The sequence below is a fragment of the Lissotriton vulgaris genome, chromosome 11, assembly GCF_964263255.1.
Source record: "Lissotriton vulgaris chromosome 11, aLisVul1.2, whole genome shotgun sequence".
Classification (NCBI taxonomy): domain Eukaryota; kingdom Metazoa; phylum Chordata; class Amphibia; order Caudata; family Salamandridae; genus Lissotriton; species Lissotriton vulgaris.
Window position 1 is genome coordinate 42,457,933 of NC_141699.1, and position 24,803 is coordinate 42,482,735.

The 24,803-nt window shown below is 51.4% G+C and overlaps 1 protein-coding gene across 1 annotated transcript in view; it reads right to left on the reverse strand.

Moving 5' to 3' along the window:
• The window catches only part of TMEM132B (transmembrane protein 132B), a 454,814-nt gene that overhangs the window by 155,837 nt on the left and 274,174 nt on the right, over positions 1-24,803 (reverse strand). The window contains exon 4 of the mRNA XM_086942680.1: positions 21,581-21,767. Within this exon, the coding sequence (XP_086798806.1) occupies positions 21,581-21,767 (187 nt within the window). The remainder of the gene's footprint in view (positions 1-21,580; positions 21,768-24,803) is intronic.

The following is a 24,803-nucleotide window of genomic DNA, read 5'->3' on the forward strand; positions in this document are numbered from 1 at the left end:
CGCACGGGGGGAGATGGTATATTCCCAGGCAGCGGTGTTGGAGTGCTTTCGGGTGTATTATCAGGAATTGTACCGGAGTCAGTCGGGAGTGGAGGTCCAGGAAATTGCGGAGTACCTAGGGGCGAGGCAGCTTCCGGTCCTAGATGAGGAGGACGCGAAAGAGTTGGGCGGCCCGATCACGCTCACTGAAATACGGGTGGCCATTAAACACATGGCTCGTAATAAAACGCCCGGGGTGGACGGGTTACCAATAGAATTCTATCAGCAGTATGTCGACAGCCTGGCCCCCAGGTTGCTGGTGGTGTACACGGAAGCTTATGAGTCAGGGGGTTTGCCTGGATCCATGCATGAGGCCTTGATTGTGCCGCTCCTAAAGCCCGGCTGGGATGCAACAGATGTGAGGTCCTATCGCCCGCTGTCCATGTTGACGGTGGACTACAAGATCCTGAGCCGAATTCTAGCCACCAGACTGGCCCCACACATGACGGGCCTGGTGCACAGGGGTCAGGCTGGGTTTATCCCCACGAGGAGCACGGCGCTGAATATTCGCCGCCTGGTGGGGATAATGGACGCCATCTTGGATGGGGACGGGGCCCAAGCAGTCCTGTCCGTGGACATTGAGAAGGCCTTTGATAGTTTGGAATGGACTTTCCTGGATGGAGTGCTGGAGAGGTTTGGCATAGGTGAGGGGTTCCGCCGGTGGACGAGGGTTTTGTATTCCTCGGCGACAGCGCGGGTACGTTTGGGTGGTCTGGTGTCTGCGGCATACCCGGTGGGTAGGGGCACGAGACAGGGGTGCTCCCTTTCCCCCCTATTGTTTGCTCTGGCGATGGAGCCTTTGGCGGTCCATGCTAGGTCGGGTGACAAATACGCGGGGATAGACAGCGGCGGGCAGCAGCAACACATCTCGCTGTATGCGGACGACCTACTCCTGTACCTCGACGATACGGAGCGGGCCCTGGAAGGAGCGATGGACCTGTTATCAGAGTTTGGCCGGCTGTCGGGCCTTAAGGTCAACTGTGTGCTTCCGCTGAGAGCGGAGTCGCCCAACCCTGCTCGCGACTTGGGGGTAGTCTGGGAGCCATCTTGCTTCACTTATCTGGGAGTCCGTATTTACCACGCGACCGCGGACCTATTAGAGGGCAACATTGGTCGGTGCGTTCGGGCACTGAGGGGCAGCATGTCCTTCTGGTCGACCCTCCCGCTGACAGTTCTGGGTAAGATTGCTCTCTTGAAAATGGTGGCGCTCCCCTGCCTCCTGTACTACTTCCGGACGTTGCCTATCTGGATTCCTCAGGGAATCTTTAGAGACCTGAGGACGATGATTATTGGTTTCCTATGGGGACATGGCAGCCGTAGAGTGGCTCTGAGCACGCTGCTTCGCCCCAAGATTGAGGGGGGTATGGCTGTACCTGACTTTGAGCTATATTATTTGGCGGCGCAACTGCAGGTCCTCACGCAACATGTGGCCAGGGTGTTTAGGGGACCGGAGGAGGACCGAGTGCTGGGGATATAACGCCATGTGCTGTCCTATATCGTCATGCAGCAGAGACTTGAGTTGCGGGGCCTCACTATGGAGGAACGGACACTCAGGCTGTGCTGGCAGAGGAGCCTTAGGAGAGCGAAGGCGACGCGGCCTTATGCGCCGGAAATTCCAATCGGCATGCTGACGGCCCTGCCGCACGGGGGCGATTGGTCCCCATTGCTGGATTGGGAGGAGGCGGGCCAACAGGTGGTAGGAGACCTGTACATCGATGGGGCTCTGGTACCCTTCGAAGTGCTTCGGGAACAGTTCGGGTTGCCTGACGGGGGGTTCCTCCTGCATGCGGCGGTGGTGGCGGCTATACAGAAGCACTGGAAGGGAGGGCTCATGGAACCGACCACGACTATGGCGTGCCAGTATGTGGTGATGGCAGCGGGCACCTTCAAGGCTGTGACATGCCTCCATAACAGGATGCTGAACGAGGGACTGGAACCGCTCCAGGGGCTCAAGGCTAAATGGGAGGAGAGTGTGGGCAGGCCCATCCCGGACACGGCGTGGGGACACATTTTACGGCGCACGTGGAAAGGCACGAGAAATGCGCGCTTCCAACAAGTGCATTTCTATGTGCTCCATAGGGCCTACCTGACCCCCGAAAAAATACGGCGGTACTTCCAGGTACAAGACGCTCGGTGCCCGCGGTGTTCGTCTCCAGGAGCGGACATGGATCATTTGTTCTGAGGTTGCCCGCATTTGGAGGCCTATTGGGCGGAAGTGGGGGACCTCCTAAACGATGTGACCGATAGGGAGGTGGATTTCGATATGGCGGCGTGTTTGTTGCTCTGGTTCCCGCATACCAAACACACCAAGGTGACGAGCAAATTTATTGATCTGGGTCTGATACTGGCGCAAAGAGAAATATCTTGGCATTGGAAGTCCAAGGGCGGGCCGTCAATACGGAGGTGGAAGAATGAATTGCTGCGGTGGTCTGAATGCGAGAGTGTGCTCCGGATGAAGCAGGCTGTCAAGCTTGGTAATGAGAGGGCCTTGGATGCAGCGCGTGCGTGGGAGTTGGTGGTGCAGGCTTTGCGTGACTCTTTGGTGGAGGATGAGGACTGAGCGAATGGGGCCAGCGGACACTGCGGGGCATACGAACTCAAAGTTGTCATTGACACTGTAGCGGGATCCATACTACACATCAGGACGAAGCGCACACCATTAGCAGTTGCCGGGGTGGGGACACCGGGGGGTTGCTCAGTGGGAGTTTGGGGTGGGTTGGAAGCCAAGAGGCTGGTTGTCTGCGATGGCGACTTCGAGTTAAGTAGGGCCAGTAGGGCGCTGCGCGGAGTGAGAGATGACCAAGGGGAGCGGCCAGGCATGGTGGGCTCTACAGTGCTCGGGGTGGGTCCGGAAGCGGATAGTAGCATTGATCGCGCAAGTGGAATGGCTGACGGTGGTATTGTTGAGGGTGGGGGGGTAAAATGCAGATACGTAAAACGATCTTTCGACCATGGTCCCTAAGGGACACTCACCATGATGTTTTCCTACTATGTAGAGTACTATGCCGCCCGGCCTCCGGGATGCGGGCTGAATGGCTGTGTATGGCACACGTTTTACTGTTGATCGGGGGGGACGTCACGAGTGGACTGGTTGACTAATTGTATTCTGTGGTTTCTAACTCTGCAATAAAAACAAATAAAAAAAAAAAAAAAAATGACTTCTGTATTATCTCTTTATTCCATGTGGTAATAAGGGTACATTTCTAGCTGCATCAACGGTACACCCTTGGCTTGTGTGTTGTCTCTGTGGACTTTACTAACAGCTTCTTACTGCTCATGGTAGAAGGATGCATTTCTAGTTGCACACCTTTGGCTCTCGTGTTGTCTCTCTGTACTTCAATAGCAGCTTCTTACTGCTCATGGTTGAAGGATACATTTCTAGTTGGGTTGAAGTTGCAACTTCGACTCGTGTGTTTGCTCTTACGGCTTCTGTAGCAGGTCTTTTTTCTTTTTTGCTCGTGGTATAAGGGCACATTTCTTGTTGAGTTGGAGTTGCATCTTCCACACGTGTGTTTGCTCTCATGACTTCTATATTATCTCTTTATTGCTCGTGGTATAAGGGTACATTTCTAGTTGCATCAACGGTACACCTTTGGCTCGGTTGTTGTCTCTCTGTACTTCAAAAGCAGCTTCTTACTGCTCATGGTTGAAGGATACATTTCTAGTTGGGTTGAAGTTGCATCTTCGACTCGTGTGTTTTCTCTCACGGCTTCTGATGCACCTCTTTATTGCTCGTGGTATAAGGGTATGTTCCTAGTTGCATCAACTGTGCACCTTTGCCTTGGTTGTTGTCTCTCTGTACTTCACTAGCAGCTTCTTACTGCTCATGGTAGAAGGATACATTTCTAGTTGAGTTTACGGTCCACCTTCGACTCACGTGTTTGCTCCTACAGCTTCTGTAGCAGGTTTTTACTGCTCATGGTAGAAGGATACATTTCTAGTTGCACACCTTTTGCTCGTGTGTTGTCTCTCTGGACTTCAATGCAGCTTCTTACTGCTCATGGTTGAAGGATACATTTCTAGTTGGGATGAAGTTGCATCTTCGACTCAGGTGTTTTCTCTCACGGCTTCTGCTGCAACTCTTTATTGCTCGTGGTATAAGGGTATGTTTCTAGTTGCATCAACTGTGCACCTTTTGCTTGTGTGTTGTTTCTCTGTACATCAATGCAGCTTCTTACTGCTCATGGTAGAAGGATACATTTCTAGTTAAGTTGACGGTCCATCTTCGACCTGCGTGTTTGCTCCTACAGCTTCTGTAGCAGGTCTTTACTGCTCATGGTAGAAGGATACATTTCTAGTTGAGTTGACGGTCCATCTTCGACTCGCGTGTTTGCTCTTACGGCTTCTGTAGCAGGTCTTTACTGCTCATGGTAGAAGGATACATTTCTATTTGAGTTGACGGTCCATCTTCGACTCGCGTGTTTGCTCCTACAGCTTATGTAGCAGGTCTTTATTGCTCATGGTATAAGGATACATTTCTAGTTAAGTTGACGGTCCATCTTCGACTCGCGTGTTTGCTCTTACGGCTTCTGTAGCAGGTCTTTACTGCTCATGGTTGAAGGATACATTTCTAGTTGAGTTGACGGTCCATCTTTGACTCGCGTGTTTGCTCTTACGGCTTCTGTAGCAGGTCTTTACTGCTCATGGTAGAAGAATACATTTCTAGTTGAGTTGACGGTCCATCTTTGACTCGCGTGTTTGCTCCTACGGCTTCTGCTGCAGCTCTTTACTGCTCTCGGTGGAAGGATCCGCTTCTCGCTCTGCCTGCAGCGCGTCTTTAGCTCCTGGGCTGTGTTTCTGGTCCCCGCTCTGGGAGCTCCTACGGGATGTGTCAGATGCAGAGCCCTACAAATCCTGCCCTAATTAGATCCTTTTCATCTGCACTCTTTGCTGAAGTCGCTTCATTCAACTGCGTCTTATCAGTCAGACACAAAGCCCCATGTATTCATCTCCATCTGTAATTTTAAGCTGGCTTAATGGAGGCTTGAGTGGTATTTGAAGCGGTAGGCGCCCTCTGACCCCTGATCAATGCTCAGACTGGAGCGGAGGCGCACGCTGGCTTCAGGGGCGGAGCCTGGACAGACAGACGCTGCTTGAGGTGGACAGAGGTCCTTCACCCAGGACACTCTCTCTGTGCTCACAGGAGTCAGAGAGAACAGAGTTAATTAGAAGCCTATGATGCACGCGGCCACCTGGAGAACCCCACTGAGTGTTCAAAGGGGGCTCCTTTGAGGACCCTTTGACAGATCCGTCTCTGCTGCACAGCAAAGCAGAGCAGGTGCCAGTAATGACAAAGCACAGAGCACCACTCCCTCCTGCTGCGAGGTCCTACAGACCGCTTAAGTGCCTTCTTCATTTTACTTCAGTGCCTTTCTTAGTTTACTTAAGTGCCTTTCTCCTTTAAGCGTCTTCCTCCTTTTACTTAAGTTTCTTTCTCCTTTAAGTGTCTTCCTCCTTTTACTTAAGTGCCTTTCTCCTTTAAGTGTCTTTCTCCTTTTACTTAAGTGCCTTTCTCCTTTAAGTGTCTTCCTCCTTTTACTTAAGTGCCTTTCTCCTTTTCAGCTGCTGGAAGGAGTCGAACCTAGAGACAGGCATGAAAACAAAGAGTGACCACGTCCTTGCGAGGAAGAGAACACGAGAAGAGACAGTCTGACGTCATGCAGTCACTCTCTAAATGTCACCGGGACATCCGGACATGTTTTATATCCAGTTCCTTCAAGTGAACTGAACATCCTGGCTAGTGCCACAAAGCTGCAGTTAAAAGGGAAGTTACTTGTAAAGATGGCTTGATTATGTTATCCATTGGTCATTGGTTTGTTTTCTTAAATGTCGCTTCCTTTATCTATTTCTTGAAACGAGTCAATGCGCTACAGGGAGCGCATGTTAACATTTTGAATTGATCTTGACTCTACAAATGTGATATGGAAATGACCATCTTCTCTCTTGTTCTGCGCTCGGATCTGGCCTCCTGCTCTCAGGTCCGTTTCAAGCCTGACCCATAGTCCAGCAGAACTGTGTCGGGGGTGTCCAAAGTAAACCCAAGTGGGTGGGATCCAGGCGAGTGGGGAACCCGATAGACCCTTGGAGGCCGGGTAATCTATACTACTATTATAAAGAGAGAACACAAACCTTTTGGGAAGGTAAACTCGGGAACCACAGCGCCAATCCACACACCCAATACATTGTTGTAATCCTCAGGGTGTGCAGATGGACATAGGCTATAGAAAATAAAACAAAAAAACGTAAATTTAAAAATATAACTTTAAAAAAAAAGTAGTGCCCTGAAAGTAGCGCCGGCCGCGACGCTGACGGCCACGACGTAGCGCTGGCCGCAACGTACGTGATGACGAGGAGGAGCAGCGGAGAAGTGAGGAGCTCGGGGAGGAGCGGCGGCTCAGGTAAGGCTCTGGGACACGGGACGGGAGGGAGCCAGTGCAGGAGGTTGGGCCGGAACAACTGTGGTAAGGCTCAGGGTCTGGGGGCAGCATTTCAGGCTTGCGTGCACTCCCGCCCCGGCCCCCGCCCGCCACGACTTTGTCCGGGACACAGACAATGTCATGGCGGGCGGGGGCCGGGGCGGGAGTGCACGCAAGCCTGAAATGCTGCTCCCAGCCCCCTTCTGCCCCAGGCAACGCTGGGGCGGGCTGCTAGTTAATGTATACGCAGGTAAAGGTGCCTACAAGGGATTTATTCTGCTGCTTGTTTCTATGCTTATGGAGAGATTATCTATAGATAGCTGTGAGCAGGAGCTTACATTGAAGTATTCACGAAACCATTGACCTATTTTAACATGAACAAATCAGTTAAGAAATATAAGGAAATAAAACACAAAACAGTTGTATACTTCTTAAATCACAAATTTATGTAGAAAAATATATTCTTGGAGGGGGGGACACAAAATACAGCGCATATGAACACAAACTGACCGAGATATACATATTTTCTGTTACCCCTATTATCGCATTGTTACCGGTGTGAACACCCATTTCAGACACTGCATACATGAAGAAACTGTAATGTATCCGATAGAAACAATTCCTATGATGAAGAATCACAAAGAAAATGGGTGCAGTTGTCAACGTTTCGGTCTATATGGTGGATAACTCCGCTAGACCATCTTCAGGACGGTGATTTCATATGTTGAATGACCCTAATGACAGTATGTCAATGGCTAAGTTAGTTACTTATTGAATGACGTCCGTTGAGTTAGTTTCAGAGGTACAGTGTGTTTGGGGCAGTTGCTCATCCATCGGTCCACAGTCACTAAATTTCATGGTAACAACATGGCCAGTTAAATGCTCAGGAACGGGCACTGCTCCATAGGATTATCCGCTGACGGTTTGTGGACACACCCTCTGTAACTAGGGTTTGGCAGCCTTTCTCTCTACAGAGGGTGGATACACCCTCTGTAACTAGTGTTTGGACACACCCTCTCTCCCAGGGTGGATACACCCTCTGTAACTAGGGTTTGGCCACACCCTCTCCACCCAGGGTGAATACACCCTCTGTAACTAGTGTTTGGACGCACCCTCTCTACCCAGGGTGGATACACCCTTTGTAACTAGGGTTTGACCACACCCTCTCCACCCAGGGTGGATACACCCTCTGTAACTAGGGTTTGGACACACCCTCTCTACCCAGGGTGGATACACCCTCTGTAACTAGGGTTTGGACACACCTTCTCTACCTAGGGTGGATACACCCTCTGTAACTAGGGTTTGGCAAACTTTCTCTCTTCCTAGGGTGGATACACCCTCTGTAACTAGGGTTTGACCACACCCTCTCTACCTAGGGTGGATACACTCTCTGTAACTAGGGTTTGGCAACCTTTCTCTCTACAGAGGCTGGATACACCCTCTGTAACTAGGGTTTGGACACACCCTCTCTACCCAAGGTGGATACGCCCTCTGTAACTAGGGTTTGGCAACCTTTCTCTCTTCCTAGGGTGGATACACCCTCTGCAACTAGGGTTTGGCCACACCCCATCCACCCAGGGTGGATACACCCTCTGTAACTAGGGTTTGGCCACACCCTCTCCACCAGGGTGAATACACCCTCTGTAACTAGGGTTTGGCCACACCCTCTCCAACCAGGGTGAATACACGCTCTGTAACTAGGGTTTGGCCACACCCTCTCCAACCAGGGTGAATACACCCTCTGTAACTAGGGTTTGGGCACACCCTCTCTACCTAGGGTAGATACACCCTCTGTAACTAGGGTTTGGCAACCTTTCTCTCTTCCTAGGGTGGATACACCCTCTGTAACTAGGGGTTGACCACACCCTCTCTACCCAGGGTGGATACACCCTCTGTAACTAGGGTTTGGCAACCTTTCTCTCTTCCTAAGGTGGATACACCCTCTGTAACTAGGGTTTGGGCACACCCTCTCTACCCAGTGCTCATTGTAACTAGGGTTTGGCTGCCCCTCTCTACCCTCTCTTCCTAGGTTGGACATGACATATATACCTAGGGTTTGGCTACCCCCTCTCTATCATGGTTGTGACCTGGCCTCTGTAGCACGAGCAGCCTCACTGTGCACTCAGATGCAAAAGCCACGTCTTAGGTTGGTGCTCCTGGCTGTCAATTACAGTATGAAAGGAGGGGAGAGGCCACCACTGAGCATGCGCACAGCACCCCAGATGTACGCCTGACAGCAGCCTTGACTCTTAATGGGGCAGGTTTCAAGTGTCAGCCGCACCATCCTCTCCATAACCAACTATAAAGCAAACATGCCAACTTATAAATACACTAACTCTGTGCAGCTCAAGTCAGGGACCCGGTCTGACTGAATATTCGATGACCTCTGAGACAGTAGTCTTGGGGTCATCAACACCATGTGTATGTGGCCCTGGGATGTATGACGTTACAACGCATGCATTTACATCGCATGCCTTTACAACGCAATTATTACAACGCAGTCAATTACAACGCATAGTGCTTTGGGGCGCTGGATAGTGAATAGTTTAATTTACTATTCCAACTCCAGTCCCCGTGGACACTAGGGAAGGTTATTGGATAGTAAATTAACCTATTCCCTATCCTAGAGCGCCCCCCAGAGCAATGCGTTGTAATAGTTTGCGTTGTAATGGTTGCGTTGTGAAGGCTCTGCGATGTAAAAGTTGCGTTGTAAGTGTTGTTCACCGTGGCCCTGCGCTGTCCGCCTCCTCCGGCCTCAACTGCGGTCCCCCAGGGCTCACACATCCAATCGAGTCCTGACCAGCCTGGACGTGGCATCACCGCTGAAGGCACACGCCACCATCGCCAGGATCACCTCCAACCCCCATCTGCTAGAGTCAAAACGGAATTTCTGTCAGACTGACTGAGTTGCTCACACCTGTCGTGGATGCCATCATCTGCCTGATCCCCTGCTCAGCACTCCAGGTGCCACTGATTCAGTGCACCGCAGCCCATGGACCGTTGCTGATTGAGTTTTGTGCTGTGGAGAGGTTTTGCGGCAATGTCATCTCAGGAAGTGTGGGAGACCTGGGACGTTGATGAGGAAGATGATGCCGGTATAACACACCCCACTGCATCAGCATCAGGGATCTCCCGAATGGACACAATCCTAGTCATTTTCATCACAGGAGCACGCTCAGCTCTAGTGCCCCAACCGCAGTGCACTGCAACTCACGGACACTTCTGTTTGCATGTTGGGTGCCTTCTGTACTTGCTCCGGCTCCCTCCATGTTGCTCAGCAGTTGTCTCTGTGATGCTGGTGTTTTCAGTTTCTGTTTTAATGGTGTTCACTGTTCAAGTTGTTGCCAGCAGCCAGCACTCCGTGGGGCTGGCTTACACTAACCCCGCAGACATCCAGCACAGGCGTCACTGTACATGTGGCCCTGCCAATAAAGGGACCGGGCGCACATACCCGTAGCCAGTTCAACATAATCTCTGTGTGTGTACCTGTGGTCTTGTTGTTTGCATGAAGGCCCTGGGCCCTACGACATTCCATCATGCTGTGTACAGCGGGTGCAGACATGTCACCGCCATCGTACACAGAGCCAATGTGGGTGTGTGACTGATATTTGAGTGCCCCTGGGCGTGGTTCTGTACTGGGAATGTGCATATGCATGTGTCACTATGGCAATGTGGGTCTCCTTTGTGGGGTGTATGTGGTCACTGAAGGATATTTGACACCCACGTATGTGATCAAGTTCGCCTTCCATGGGTTCTGACCCCACCCACACCTGTACCTGTTTGGCCACCCCCTTTTGGGTTTCTGACACCTGGCATTGGGCTGCCATGTGTGGGTCAGTGAAGTGTCGTGAGCCAGCTGTGCTTGCGGGTGCTTCCTGCTGTGTGGTCCGTTGCAGGGTCTGTGTTCTCCTCTAAGCCGCTTGGCTGCCCTGCTCCTGGTGGTGGGTTGCGTGGGATGTACATGGGCTGTTGTAGGGCGTCCGTGTCGAAGGTGTGGTGGTCCTCTCCGGCATCACTGATGTGGGGTCTTCTCTGCTCTGCTGACACTGCTTCTCATCAGGATGTTAAAAACAAGTCTCGCAGCAGCATTTTGGACAACCTGTAATTTATTAAGAAGGTATCCCGGCAAGCGACATACAGAGCATTGGCGCAGTCGAGCCAGGAAAGTATCAGGCCCTGGTCGCCGTTCCCTTTGCTGCTCTGAGGAGAAGCAAGAGACAATTCCTAAGGGTTTAAAATATCCCAAAGCAGTTCCCTGCTAACTTCTTAATCTGGGTGGAAAAGGAAAGATGGCTCACAGGGAGCTGTGGGGCAACACCCCCATGCCCCAATGAAGGAGCCCCCCTCTTCTGCACCCGCCCTGCCTCCCATTCCCTCTGTCCAGAGCTGTACGTCGTCTTTTACTCGTCTTAAAATAAATGCAAGTATTCATTTTTAAACTCGGATGTGTCCCTGCTTGAACTTTGCACAACTCTGCGTGCAGCGAAGTGCAAACGTCATATTTATTTATTCGTATGAAGGGCTCCTCCGCCTGCAATCTAGGCGCAGTTTTCATCAACGCTCCGCTGATTTTACACTAAAAGCTGCCGCTTTTCAGCCCGAGGCTCTTTGTCCAAGCCTGGGGCTTCGAGCCCTGTTCTCTTATGTAACTTTCTCGCATCAGAGGTGCTGTGAAGGAGCCGCCGAGGCCGCGCCCCCTCTCTGATGCTAACGCCCCAACGGGGAGCAGGGACTTCGTCTCTGGGTCTCGCCCACAGACAGCTTCAGAAGGGTTTTGTCCAAGACTGGTGCCAACAGTAAAATGCCCAGACTGGTTTGGGGGCGCCCCCCGCCCACCATGGGTAATCTTTCTGTTCTGAGTGTGATTCCGCAGATTGGACGGCGCTCCTTCCTGTTCTTGTATTTGCCCTCCAGGACCTCGGCTCCTTTACCATTATTTGGACTGGGTGAGTTGTACCTCGCACAGCTGACATCTAAAATACTCGAATCTAGGCTCAAAGGTTGATATAAAAAGTTCAAAAAGCCAAAAGTTTTCTCCAGAAAGTTAGAATCGTGGCTTGAAAATGAATGAAATGGAAGTGGGAGACGAGTTCCCTCACAGAGGCTGTCGCTTTGCTCTGCACACTAATCACGTCACAAGTCCCCCCTAACCACAACAGTAACCCCATGCCTCAGCCTCATCCTTACTCTAGGCCCTGACCCCAAACACTAACCCTATCCCCAGGGGGAGGCGCAGGCTGGCTAGGACAGCCCTCCAGCCTGAGAGTGAGGCCGAGTGAGCCTGAGAGTAAGGCTGAGTGAAGCAGGGTGGGAGGCCAAGTGAGCCTTAGAGTGAGGCTGAGTGAGCCTGAGAGTGAGGCTGAGTGAGGCTGAGTGAGTCTTAGAGTGAGGCTGAATCAGCCTGAAAGTGAGGCTGAGTGTTCCTGAGAGTGAGGCTGAGTGAGCCTGAGAGTGAAGCTGAGTGAGCCTGAGAGTGAGGCTGAGTGAGCCTGAGAGTGAGGCTGAGTGAAGCAGTGTGGTAGGATGAGTGAGCCTGAGAGTGAGGCTGAGTGAATCTGAGAGGGGGCTGAGTGAGACTGAGAGTGAGGCTGAGTGAACCTGAGAGTGAGGCTGAGTGAACCTGAGAGTGAGGCTGAGTGAACCTGAGAGTGAGGCTGAGTGAAGCAGGCTGGGTGGCTGAGTGAGTCTGAGTGAATCTGATAGTGAGGCTGAGTGAGCCTGAGAGTCAGGCTGAGTGAGGCTGAGTGAGCCTGAGAGTGAGGCTGAGTAAGCCTGAGAGTGAGGCTGAGTGAATCTGAGAGGGGGCTGAGTGAGACTGAGAGTGAGGCTGAGTGAACCTGAGAGTGAGGCTGAGTGAACCTGAGAGTGAGGCTGAGTGAAGCAGGCTGGGTGGCTGAGTGAGTCTGAGTGAATCTGATAGTGAGGCTGAGTGAGCCTGAGAGTCAGGCTGAGTGAGGCTGAGTGAGCCTGAGAGTGAGGCTGAGTAAGCCTGAGAGTGAGGCTGAGTGAATCTGAGAGGGGGCTGAGTGAGACTGAGAGTGAGGCTGAGTGAACCTGAGAGTGAGGCTGAGTGAACCTGAGAGTGAGGCTGAGTGAACCTGAGAGTGAGGCTGAGTGAAGCAGGCTGGGTGGCTGAGTGAGTCTGAGTGAATCTGATAGTGAGGCTGAGTGAGCCTGAGAGTCAGGCTGAGTGAGGCTGAGTGAGCCTGAGAGTGAGGCTGAGTAAGCCTGAGAGTGAGGCTGAGTGAGCCTGAGAATGAGGCTTAGTGATGCTGAGTGAGCCTGAGAGTGGGCTGAGTGAATCTAAGAGTGAGGCTGAGTGAGGCTGAGTGAATCTGAGAGTGAGGGTGAGTGAACCTGAGAGTGAGACCATGTGAGGCTCAGTGATCCTTAGAGTGAGGCTGAGTGAACCTTAGAGTGGGGCTGAGTGAGCCTGAGAGTGAGGCTGAGTGAGCCTGAGAGTGAGGCTGAGTGAACCTGAGAGTGAGGCTGAGTGAGCCTCAGAGTGAGGCTGAGTGAGCCTCAGAGTGAGGCTGAGTGAACCTGAGAGTGAGGCTGAGTGAAGCAGGGTGGGAGGCTGAGTTAGTCTGAGTGAATCTGAGAGGGGGCTGAGTGAGACTGAGAGTGAGGCCGAGTGAACCTGAGAGTGAGGCTGAGTGAACCTGAGAGTGAGGCTGAGTGAAGCAGGGTGGGAGGCTGAGTGAGGCTGAGTGAATCTGAGAGTGAGGCTGAGTGAGCCTGAGACTGAGGCTGAGTGAGGCTGAGTGAGCCTGAGAGTGAGACTGAGTGAGGCTGAGTGAGCCTGAGAATGAGGCTTAGTGATGCCGAGTGAGCCTGAGAGTGGGCTGAGTGAATCTAAGAGTGAGGCTGAGTGAGGCTGAGTGAATCTGAGAGTGAGGGTGAGAGAACCTGAGAGTGAGACCAAGTGAGGCTGAGTGATCCTGAGAGTGAGGCTGGGTGAACCTTAGAGTGAGGCTGAGTAAACATGAGAGTGAGGCTGAGAGAGCCTGAGACTGAGGCTGAGTGAACCTTAGAGTGAGGCTGAGTGCATCTGAGAGTGAGGCTGAGTGAGCCTGAGAGTGAGGCTGAGAGAGCCTGAGAGTGAGGCTGAGTGAATCTGAGAGTGAGGCTGAGAGAGCCTGAGAGTGAGGCTGAGTGAATCTGAGAGTGAGGCTGAGTGAGCCTGAGAGTGAGGCTGAGAGAGCCTGAGAGTGAGGCTGAGAGAGCCTGAGAGTGAGGCTGAGTGGACCTAAGAGTGAGGCTGAGTGAACCTAAGAGTGAGGCTTAGTGAGACTGAGAGTGAGGCTGAGTGAACCTAGGAGTGAGGCTGAGTGAATCTGAGAGTGAGGCTGAATGAGACTGAGAGTGAGGCTGAGTGAACCCGAGAGTGAGGCTGAGCGAACCTGAGAGTGAGGCTGAGTCATCCTGGGAGTGAGGCTGAGTGAGCCTGAGAGGGAGGCTGAATGAGCCTGGTAGTGAGGCTGAGTGAACATGAGAGTGAGGCTGAGTGAACCTGAGAGTGAGGCTGAGTGAGCCTGAGAGTGATGCTGAGTGAGCCTGAGAGTGAGGCTGAGTGAATCTAAGAATGAGGCTGAGTGAGGCTGAGTGAATCTGAGAGTGAGGGTGAGTGAACCTGAGAGTGAGACCAAGTGAGGCTCAGTGATCCTGAGAGTGAGGCTGAGTGAACCTTAGAGTGAGGCTGAGTAAACATGAGAGTGAGGCTGGGTGAGCCTGAGAGGTAGGCTGAGTGAGCCTGAGAGTGAGGCTGAGTGAGCCTGAGAGTGAGGCTGAGTGAACATTAGAGTGAGGCTGAGTGAATCTGAGAGTGAGGCTGAGCGAGACTGAGAGTGAGGATGAGTGAGCCTGAGAGTGAGGCTGAGTGAACCTGAGAGTGAGGCTGAGTGAGCCTGAGAGTGAGGCTGAGTGAGTCTGAGTGAATCTGGGAGTGAGGCTGAATGAAGCAGGGTGAGAGGCTGAGTGAGACTGAGAGTGAGGCTGAGTGAACCTGTGAGTGAGGCTGAGTGAACCTGGGAGTGAGGCTGAGTGAACCTGAGAGTTAGGCTGAGTGAACCTGAGAGTTAGGCTGAGTGAGACTGGGAGTGAGGCTGAGTGAACCTGAGAGTTAGGCTGAGTGAGACTGAGAGTTAGTCTGAGTGAGACTGAGAGTGAGGCTGAGTGAGACTGAGAGTGAGGCTGAGTGAGACTGAGAGTGAGGCTGAGTGAACCTTGGAGTGAGGCTGAGTGAACCTGGGAGTAAGGCTGAGTGAACCTGGGAGTAAGGCCGAGTGAGTCTGAGTGAATCTGGGAGTGAGGCTGAATGAAGCAGGATGAGAGGCTGAGTGAGACTGAGAGTGAGGCTGAGTGAACCTGGGATTGAGGCTGAGTGAACCTGGGAGTGAGGCTGAGTGAACCTTGGAGTGAGGCTGAGTGAACCTGGGAGTAAGGCTGAGTGAGTCTGAGTGAATCTGGGAGTGAGGCTGAATGAAGCAGGGTGAGAAGCTGAGTGAGACTGAGAGTGAGGCTGAGTGAGCCTGAGAATGAGGCTTAGTGATGCCGAGTGAGCCTGAGAGTGGGCTGAGTGAATCTAAGAGTGAGGCTGAGTGAGGCTGAGTGAATCTGAGAGTGAGGGTGAGAGAACCTGAGAGTGAGACCAAGTGAGGCTGAGTGATCCTGAGAGTGAGGCTGGGTGAACCTTAAAGTGAGGCTGAGTAAACATGAGAGTGAGGCTGAGTGAGCCTGAGACTGAGGCTGAGTGAAACTTAGAGTGAGGCTGAGTGCATCTGAGAGTGAGGCTGAGTGAGCCTGAGAGTGAGGCTGAGAGAGCCTGAGAGTGAGGCTGAGTGAATCTGAGAGTGAGGCTGAGTGAGCCTGAGAGTGAGGCTGAGTGAATCTGAGAGTGAGGCTGAGTGAGCCTGAGTGTGAGGCTGAGAGAGCCTGAGAGTGAGGCTGAGTGGACCTAAGAGTGAGGCTGAGTGAACCTAAGAGTGAGGCTTAGTGAGACTGAGAGTGAGGCTGAGTGAACCTAGGAGTGAGGCTGAGTGAATCTGAGAGTGAGGCTGAATGAGACTGATAGTGAGGCTGAGTGAACCAGAGAGTGAGGCTGAGCGAACCTGAGAGTGAGGCTGAGTCATCCTGGGAGTGAGGCTGAGTGAGCCTGAGAGTGAGGCTGAATGAGCCTGGTAGTGAGGCTGAGTGAACATGAGAGTGAGGCTGAGTGAACCTGAGAGTGAGGCTGATTGAGCCTGAGAGTGATGCTGAGTGAGCCTGAGAGTGAGGCTGAGTGAATCTAAGAATGAGGCTGAGTGAGGCTGAGTGAATCTGAGAGTGAGAGTGAGTGAACCTGAGAGTGAGACCAAGTGAGGCTCAGTGATCCTGAGAGTGAGGCTGAGTGAACCTTAGAGTGAGGCTGAGTAAACATGAGAGTGAGGCTGGGTGAGCCTGAGAGGTAGGCTGAGTGAGCCTGAGAGTGAGGCTGAGTGAGCCTGAGAGTGAGGCTGAGTGAACTTTAGAGTGAGGCTGAGTGAATCTGAGAGTGAGGCTGAGTGAGCCTGAGAGTGAGGCTGAGTGAGTCTGAGTGAATCTGGGAGTGAGGCGGAATGAAGCAGGGTGAGAGGCTGAGTGAGACTGAGAGTGAGGCTGAGTGAACCTGTGAGTGAGGCTGAGTGAACCTGGGAGTGAGGCTGAGTGAGACTGAGAGTGAGGCTGAGTGAACCTGAGAGTTAGGCTGAGTGAGACTGAGAGTGAGGCTGAGTGAGACTGAGAGTGAGGCTGAGTGAACCTGAGAGTTAGGCTGAGTGAGACTGAGAGTGAGGCTGAGTGAACCTTGGAGTGAGGCTGAGTGAATCTGAGAGTGAGGCTGAATGAGACTGAGAGTGAGGCTGAGTGAACCCGAGAGTGAGGCTGAGCGAACCTGAGAGTGAGGCTGAGTCATCCTGGGAGTGAGGCTGAGTGAGCCTGAGAGGGAGGCTGAATGAGCCTGGTAGTGAGGCTGAGTGAACATGAGAGTGAGGCTGAGTGAACCTGAGAGTGAGGCTGAGTGAGCCTGAGAGTGATGCTGAGTGAGCCTGAGAGTGAGGCTGAGTGAATCTAAGAATGAGGCTGAGTGAGGCTGAGTGAATCTGAGAGTGAGGGTGAGTGAACCTGAGAGTGAGACCAAGTGAGGCTCAGTGATCCTGAGAGTGAGGCTGAGTGAACCTTAGAGTGAGGCTGAGTAAACATGAGAGTGAGGCTGGGTGAGCCTGAGAGGTAGGCTGAGTGAGCCTGAGAGTGAGGCTGAGTGAGCCTGAGAGTGAGGCTGAGTGAACATTAGAGTGAGGCTGAGTGAATCTGAGAGTGAGGCTGAGCGAGACTGAGAGTGAGGATGAGTGAGCCTGAGAGTGAGGCTGAGTGAACCTGAGAGTGAGGCTGAGTGAGCCTGAGAGTGAGGCTGAGTGAGTCTGAGTGAATCTGGGAGTGAGGCTGAATGAAGCAGGGTGAGAGGCTGAGTGAGACTGAGAGTGAGGCTGAGTGAACCTGTGAGTGAGGCTGAGTGAACCTGGGAGTGAGGCTGAGTGAACCTGAGAGTTAGGCTGAGTGAACCTGAGAGTTAGGCTGAGTGAGACTGGGAGTGAGGCTGAGTGAACCTGAGAGTTAGGCTGAGTGAGACTGAGAGTTAGTCTGAGTGAGACTGAGAGTGAGGCTGAGTGAGACTGAGAGTGAGGCTGAGTGAGACTGAGAGTGAGGCTGAGTGAACCTTGGAGTGAGGCTGAGTGAACCTGGGAGTAAGGCTGAGTGAACCTGGGAGTAAGGCTGAGTGAGTCTGAGTGAATCTGGGAGTGAGGCTGAATGAAGCAGGATGAGAGGCTGAGTGAGACTGAGAGTGAGGCTGAGTGAACCTGGGATTGAGGCTGAGTGAACCTGGGAGTGAGGCTGAGTGAACCTTGGAGTGAGGCTGAGTGAACCTGGGAGTAAGGCTGAGTGAGTCTGAGTGAATCTGGGAGTGAGGCTGAATGAAGCAGGGTGAGAAGCTGAGTGAGACTGAGAGTGAGGCTGAGTGAGCCTGAGAATGAGGCTTAGTGATGCCGAGTGAGCCTGAGAGTGGGCTGAGTGAATCTAAGAGTGAGGCTGAGTGAGGCTGAGTGAATCTGAGAGTGAGGGTGAGAGAACCTGAGAGTGAGACCAAGTGAGGCTGAGTGATCCTGAGAGTGAGGCTGGGTGAACCTTAGAGTGAGGCTGAGTAAACATGAGAGTGAGGCTGAGTGAGCCTGAGACTGAGGCTGAGTGAAACTTAGAGTGAGGCTGAGTGCATCTGAGAGTGAGGCTGAGTGAGCCTGAGAGTGAGGCTGAGAGAGCCTGAGAGTGAGGCTGAGTGAATCTGAGAGTGAGGCTGAGTGAGCCTGAGAGTGAGGCTGAGTGAATCTGAGAGTGAGGCTGAGTGAGCCTGAGTGTGAGGCTGAGAGAGCCTGAGAGTGAGGCTGAGTGGACCTAAGAGTGAGGCTGAGTGAACCTAAGAGTGAGGCTTAGTGAGACTGAGAGTGAGGCTGAGTGAACCTAGGAGTGAGGCTGAGTGAATCTGAGAGTGAGGCTGAATGAGACTGATAGTGAGGCTGAGTGAACCAGAGAGTGAGGCTGAGCGAACCTGAGAGTGAGGCTGAGTCATCCTGGGAGTGAGGCTGAGTGAGCCTGAGAGTGAGGCTGAATGAGCCTGGTAGTGAGGCTGAGTGAACATGAGAGTGAGGCTGAGTGAACCTGAGAGTGAGGCTGATTGAGCCTGAGAGTGATGCTGAGTGAGCCTGAGAGTGAGGCTGAGTGAATCTAAGAATGAGGCTGAGTGAGGCTGAGTGAATCTGAGAGTGAGAGTGAGTGAACCTGAGAGTGAGACCAAGTGAGGCTCAGTGATCCTGAGAGTGAGGCTGAGTGAACCTTAGAGTGAGGCTGAGTAAACATGAGAGTGAGGCTGGGTGAGCCTGAGAGGTAGGCTGAGTGAGCCTGAGAGTGAGGCTGAGTGAGCCTGAGAGTGAGGCTGAGTGAACTTTAGAGTGAGGCTGAGTGAATCTGAGAGTGAGGCTGAGTGAGCCTGAGAGTGAGGCTGAGTGAGTCTGAGTGAATCTGGGAGTGAGGCGGAATGAAGCAGGGTGAGAGGCTGAGTGAGACTGAGAGTGAGGCTGAGTGAACCTGTGAGTGAGGCTGAGTGAACCTGGGAGTGAGGCTGAGTGAGACTGAGAGTGAGGCTGAGTGAACCTGAGAGTTAGGCTGAGTGAGACTGAGAGTGAGGCTGAGTGAGACTGAGAGTGAGGCTGAGTGAACCTGAGAGTTAGGCTGAGTGAGACTGAGAGTGAGGCTGAGTGAACCTTGGAGTGAGGCTGAGTGAACCTGGGAGTAAGGCTGAGTGAGTCTGAGTGAATCTGGGAGTGAGGCTGAATGAAGCAGGATGAGAGGCTGAGTGAGACTGAGAGTGAGGCTGAGTGAACCTGGGAGTGAGGCTGAATGAAGCAGGGTAAGAGGCTGAGTGAGTCTGAGAGTGAGGCTGAGTGAACCTGGGAGTGAGGCTGAGTGAACCTGGGAGTGAGGCTGAGTGAACCTGGGAGTGAGGCTGAGTGAGCCTGAGAGTGAGGCTGAGTGAACCTGAGAGTGAGGCTGAGTGAACCTGAGAGTGAGGCTGAGTGAGCCTGAGAGTGAGGCTGAGTGAGCCTGAGAGTGAGGCTGAGTGAAGCAGGGTGGGAGGCTGAGTGAAGCAGGGTCGGAGGTTGAGTGAGTCTGATGATTATCATATAAGTATATATAAGGGAATTCTCAACGCTAGCCTATCAGAGGAGTTGACCTCACAGGAGTGAGAAACACAACAGTATATGTTACTGCCAGGACCTGCCACACAACTAAGGCACACCACACGTTCTACCTTTTAGCTGCACCTCACCCTGCCCATAGGGCTACCCAGGACCTCCCTTAGGGGTGACCTATGTGTAATAAAAGGGGAGCTGGAGGCTTGGAAAATAGTGTTAAATGCAAGTTAAAGTGGCAGTAAACAGCACACGGACCCTGCGGTGGCAGCACTGAGGCAGGTGTGAAAGGTCACGCCAGTGGGTGGCACAAGCAGCGCTGCGGCCCACAAGCAGGAGTTAACGTACAGGTCCTAGGTACGATGGATACCACTGTAAGAGGGACTTATAAGTAATTCAAATATACCAAACATGTGTAAACCAATCATACCTTGTTCAGAGGAGAGAGCGCATGCGCTTTAGCACCGGTTAGCATCATAAAAAGCCCAGAAGCCTGAAGCCAACAAAAAGAAGGTCAGAAAAACAGGCAGAGGAAGGTAGAAAGTTTGGGGATCCCCCTGCAGGAAGGGCAGGACCAACACCCCCTTCCCTTTCATGAAGGGGTACAATCTCTTGATTTGTATCCACACGGGCACTTCCCAGAGGAAGGTGAAAATGCTTCAATCCACATACTATCCACATACAATTTTAGACCTAAGACTTACATTTTCCTAACCAGGACATCACGCCCCCTACAGTTTTCCTTCTGCACTGCCTGTGGATGGCGGGTGAAGCCTGAATACGCAGCATCTATGTGAGCCACCGTGAGTGCGATCCATGTCTTTCAGTCCAGACTCCCAAATTAGGGGCCTATTACGATGGCGGGCGGATCGCCACCGCCGGCCTCCGCACCACGATTGTAAACTTGAAAACACCGGTCAGATTATGATGGTGTTGGTGTGAAAATCCGTCCTCCGCTTTTCCGCCGGTAGCAATCTACCCACTGGCCTGGCGGGTGAAGCTGGACTGCTAAAATGGTGCCGGTGCCTAGCTTTTTCTGCCGTCCGGATTAGGATGCATGTGGAAGCCAGGTTTTCTGCGGCGGTCTCTCCGCTATGGAAAGGCTGGCTGGGATTATGTTTGGGGGCCCATTGCGGGACCCCCTCATGTTGGAGGGGTGTGAGTGCACTGGGGGGGGGTACCCCCCTATATTTCACTGCACCTAGTGGCAGGCACAGTGCCTGCCACGTAGTGCAGTGAAATGCACAACATTCTTGTTTTCTCGACGCAGCAGTGCTTCTGCCAGCACTGCCCGCCACAATGTTAACGCTGCGGAATCAGACTGCTGCAGTGGCGGGCCCATCATAATACCATGGGCGGGACTGCCGCACACATGGCGGTCGGACCCAATCTCCGCTACGGTGGCGGCCGGAAGAAATCCGACCGCCATCCTAATAGGCCCCTCAATCTTTATCATTGTGGACTTTCCTCTAGAGTCTTTATTCTGGCAATGGACAACATTTAAATGATATCAGCATTATTCACATAATTTCCATCATTTAAGAGCATGCTCACTATGTGAAATTCAAGAAAGGGTGCCATTGTGCAAGGGAGCCTGAGTTGCAAGCAGGATTGTTTTTGTGCCGGAAGGGTCACCATCATTGCTGCACAAAAACAATCCTCGGAAACATTTCCTATTTCTTTGTGTGCTGCAGAATGCAGAGGAAACAACACCTCTACTGGCACAGGTATGTTCAGGTACAGGTATGTCCAAGCACAGGTATGTCCAGGTACAGGTATGCACGCAGTGACACTGGAACCAAGCTGGACTCGGCTGATGGGCCCATAACTAGAGTAACCGGTCCTGGGTTGCTCGTGTTCCGGTCCAGGGAGGACCTGGGGTGACAGTTCAGACTGGACTGGTTCCATTGGAGCAGAGTCAAGACTGATTTGCATATAGCTGGGTCCACACGGAGGTGGCATTGTGTGCAAAATAACGCTGGATTGGAAGGGGTCCCCGGTAATCACTAGTGGCTCAGATTCGTTCAAGCGTGCCACCCGTCACTTTTTCCGTACACCAATGAAGACTCAACATCAAAGTTTACCATGACACGGAAGACACGGCCCACCAATGGGAAAGTGGCAATAAATACATCATCCTGAGTAAGGATAATTGTTTGGTAAGTTGTGTACCTCATTGTTTATCTCCAACAGTTTCAGAACTTCTCACAGTGAGAAACTCCACGCAGCTCAATCTACGCGCAGCAAAGTCCACCAACCACCGCCAACATGCCATAGACTCATCAAGCCCTGGTGCAAGCTCTCAGCAGTGAGACTATGATGACATTGATTCAGAGACATCTGGTGGTCAGGATGGTTCATGCTCACCATTGCAAGAGGGACGATTCCCACCACCGAGGACTGGCTCACAAAGATCTCGGACACCACCAGGTCGCTTGCGCCCTCTCCGCCCGGGTACTCCACCTGCCAGGTGATCTGCTGGGCTCCAGCCACACCACCACCAATGGAGATCTCAAAATCAACCTGCAAGATTTCCATCAGGGAACCATTGGTTCTGAAATAGAAAACATACACTGTCATCTCCAAGGTAACAGCAGGAGCCCATCAAAGAAACACACAGGAGAACAGACCATTGGATGCCAGAAAATAGATGTGCTTTTCAATAACACTGTGAGTGGGAAACATGAAGGAACACTAATGTCTGCCTGAAGTGAAGTAAATAGAACATGAGACCATGTGCCATAAAATAAATAAGACCAAGTAGTGTTGTCTTTCGTGAAATAATGACATACTGAGGGTGAGAATATAGGCACGAGCAACGCTGTCTACCAGGATTAATGACGTATGGTCTGTGGGAATGTATGCATGAGCAGTGCTGTTTGCCGGAACAACAATGACATATTGTGAGTGAGAAATTATGCACAATCAGTGCTGTCTGCCGTAAGTAATGACAACATATTTTCTTGTGACCATATATGCATGTACATTGCTATCTGCCAGATGCAATGACAGTAAAGCAGTTCATTTCTTACATTTCCTGTTTTTCACAAATAACATTTCTGCTGTGACCTTTGCACATATTTGCGTGCACGACAATGTTGGATTAGTTTCTCTGAAACTACTTTGTTTACACATCTTGATTCACACAACATTATCACGATGCCTCAAACACGATGTACAAGGCACTTCTGCGCACTATGTACTAATTAATTAATTAATTGTGGGTTTGTAACGCGCTAGAATCGACTCCCAAAGGAGTATCTCTGCGCAGTAGACCGCTGGGGAACCTGTCCTGGCTATCCCTGTGAGATGGTCCCTACTGGGCATCTCCAAGGTGAAACTAGGCATCCCCGGCGAATGTGGGGGGCCGTTGTGGAGATGAGGCAAGCTAATGCCCAGAGTTGCCGAGTGTGATCCCTGGTTAGAGTAGGCACAGAGATGAGAATTATCGAGTCCGCTGACCCTGGTCTACGACCCTGCCGCGTCGGGAATTGAACCCTGGTCCCGGGCCGTCCTCTGCTCTCGGGTCTGCCGCCTCTAACCAGTGAGCCACACCACTCCACTAAGAATGTGGTTCTATCTTCATCCATGGGGCGACAGAGCTATCTACATATCCATAACATCGCTAATCTATACGCACACCGCAAGGATGCTTCCTATAAATAAAGAGCATCCCGATAGATTAGCAGAGGCAGCACTTCAGGTGACACCGAGGGTCCCTGCATGCTGAGACGTCACCACACAGCGGGCTCACATCTCTCGTGATGGGGTGTCCAGTTTGTGACCAGGACAGACTCTTACATTCTCTCCCAGCAGGTAATCGGGTTGGATCATCGCTTGGAGGGATTCTTGGCTTCACACCTACACACACTCCAGGTACACTTAGAGGAGGGTTTGCATAGTAGGAGCCCCCAAGTACATTTCTTTGAGTACAAGTAAGCACGAGTGACTGAGCGAAAGTTTGGGTTTTGTTACCATGGTCCCTGAGGGGTCAGGGTGGTCGTCTTCAGTGGTTGTCAGATGCTATTCGCTCCCTGGTAAGGTTAGAATTACTTATGGTGGCACTGTGAGCGAGAAGGTCTCTAGGCCAACAGACCCTGCGGGGTGCCTGGAATCAGTCTAGGCACCGCACCCAAAGTTTATGTTGTCCAACAAACGTGCAGGTCCTACGGATTAGTGGGAAACTACACAACAACATTGTGCTCGAGAATATATGCACGTGCAGTGCTGTCTTCTGGAAGTGATGATATACTGTAGATGAGGATACATGCACGATCAGTGCTGTGTATTGCGATTATTGACATTTTTTAGATCAGGATGCATGCATGAGCAGTCAAACTTCATTGAAAAAGCCATGTTTCTCCATTTATTTTAAAATCTGTAACTTAATAAATAATATCATGAAACAGACCTGTCCAAAAAACATTGTATTACTTAGTACGTACTCATTTCTGTTATACAGAATTTTAGTTTTTGTTTGTCTTGGATTAATAGATCAGGTAAAAGCTCCTGACAGAGAGGATATTGTGACCCCTGGAAGGCGGTATCAACCTCGGCTAATACCTGGTGCATTATGACTTGCACGCGACTGCCACACAACCAGGGCAGGGATTGCTTCAGCCCCCCTGATTCACAGGCAGGGGACCCTTCTTCAACAAGTCAGTTTCACCCCCCCATCAGGGTGTCACACTGTGAGGATCATGAAACTGCAAATTCAATGCAATGAATACATAGTTTATTAACAAGTTGTGGCACCATTTAATTCAGTCTAATGTCAAGTACACAGCAATCACAGGTTTGTGCACACAACGAGATGGCAAAACATGTTTGTAAACATTAAGTAATTTGTCAGTATTTGATAAGAAATTCATCGTTTAGGATAGCGACATGATTCACCTGCCAAAGAATGGGAAAAAATAGTATTGTGTCCTAAGGAGGAATCCAAAAACACAAATGTTGTGTCCTAAATGGGAGCTTTGGGAAACAAGAGTAGTGCCCTAAAAGGGGGCCCAACCCACCGAACTAGAGGGTTGTACCCAGAAAGAGCATCAGCAACCTAGAGAGCTGTGTCCCAAAGGGCAGCTCTGACCAACAAAAGTGTTGTCATTCAACTGGGAGCTCCAGCTAATAAGATATTTATACAATAAAGAGAAACTCTGACATATCGGGCCCGATTCACAGAAATAATCTGACACGGAAGTCTAACTTTACACATTTCGGTATTCACAAAAGGCATTTATGAGTAGTAAAGTTAGACTTTTGGTCTAAGTTAGACGTTTGGTCTAAATTTAGACCAAAAGTCTTACTTTACTACTCATAAATGCCCTTTGTGAATACCGAAAGTCCTAAAGTTAGAGTTTCATCTCAGATTACTTCTGTGAATTGAGCCCTACATTTGCAGCCTTGAAAAAGTCCATTGTATAAAAATATGTGTCGGCTGCTGCTTGCTTTGATGTCATGCTTTGTTCCACCAGAAATGTGAAAAAATACTGAGAAGAATTAAAAACGCACAGCATAATCTAGGATTTTGGAGTATTATATTTGTTGTTGAAATACAAGGGAACACTGGACTATTGTGCTTGTGTGTGCT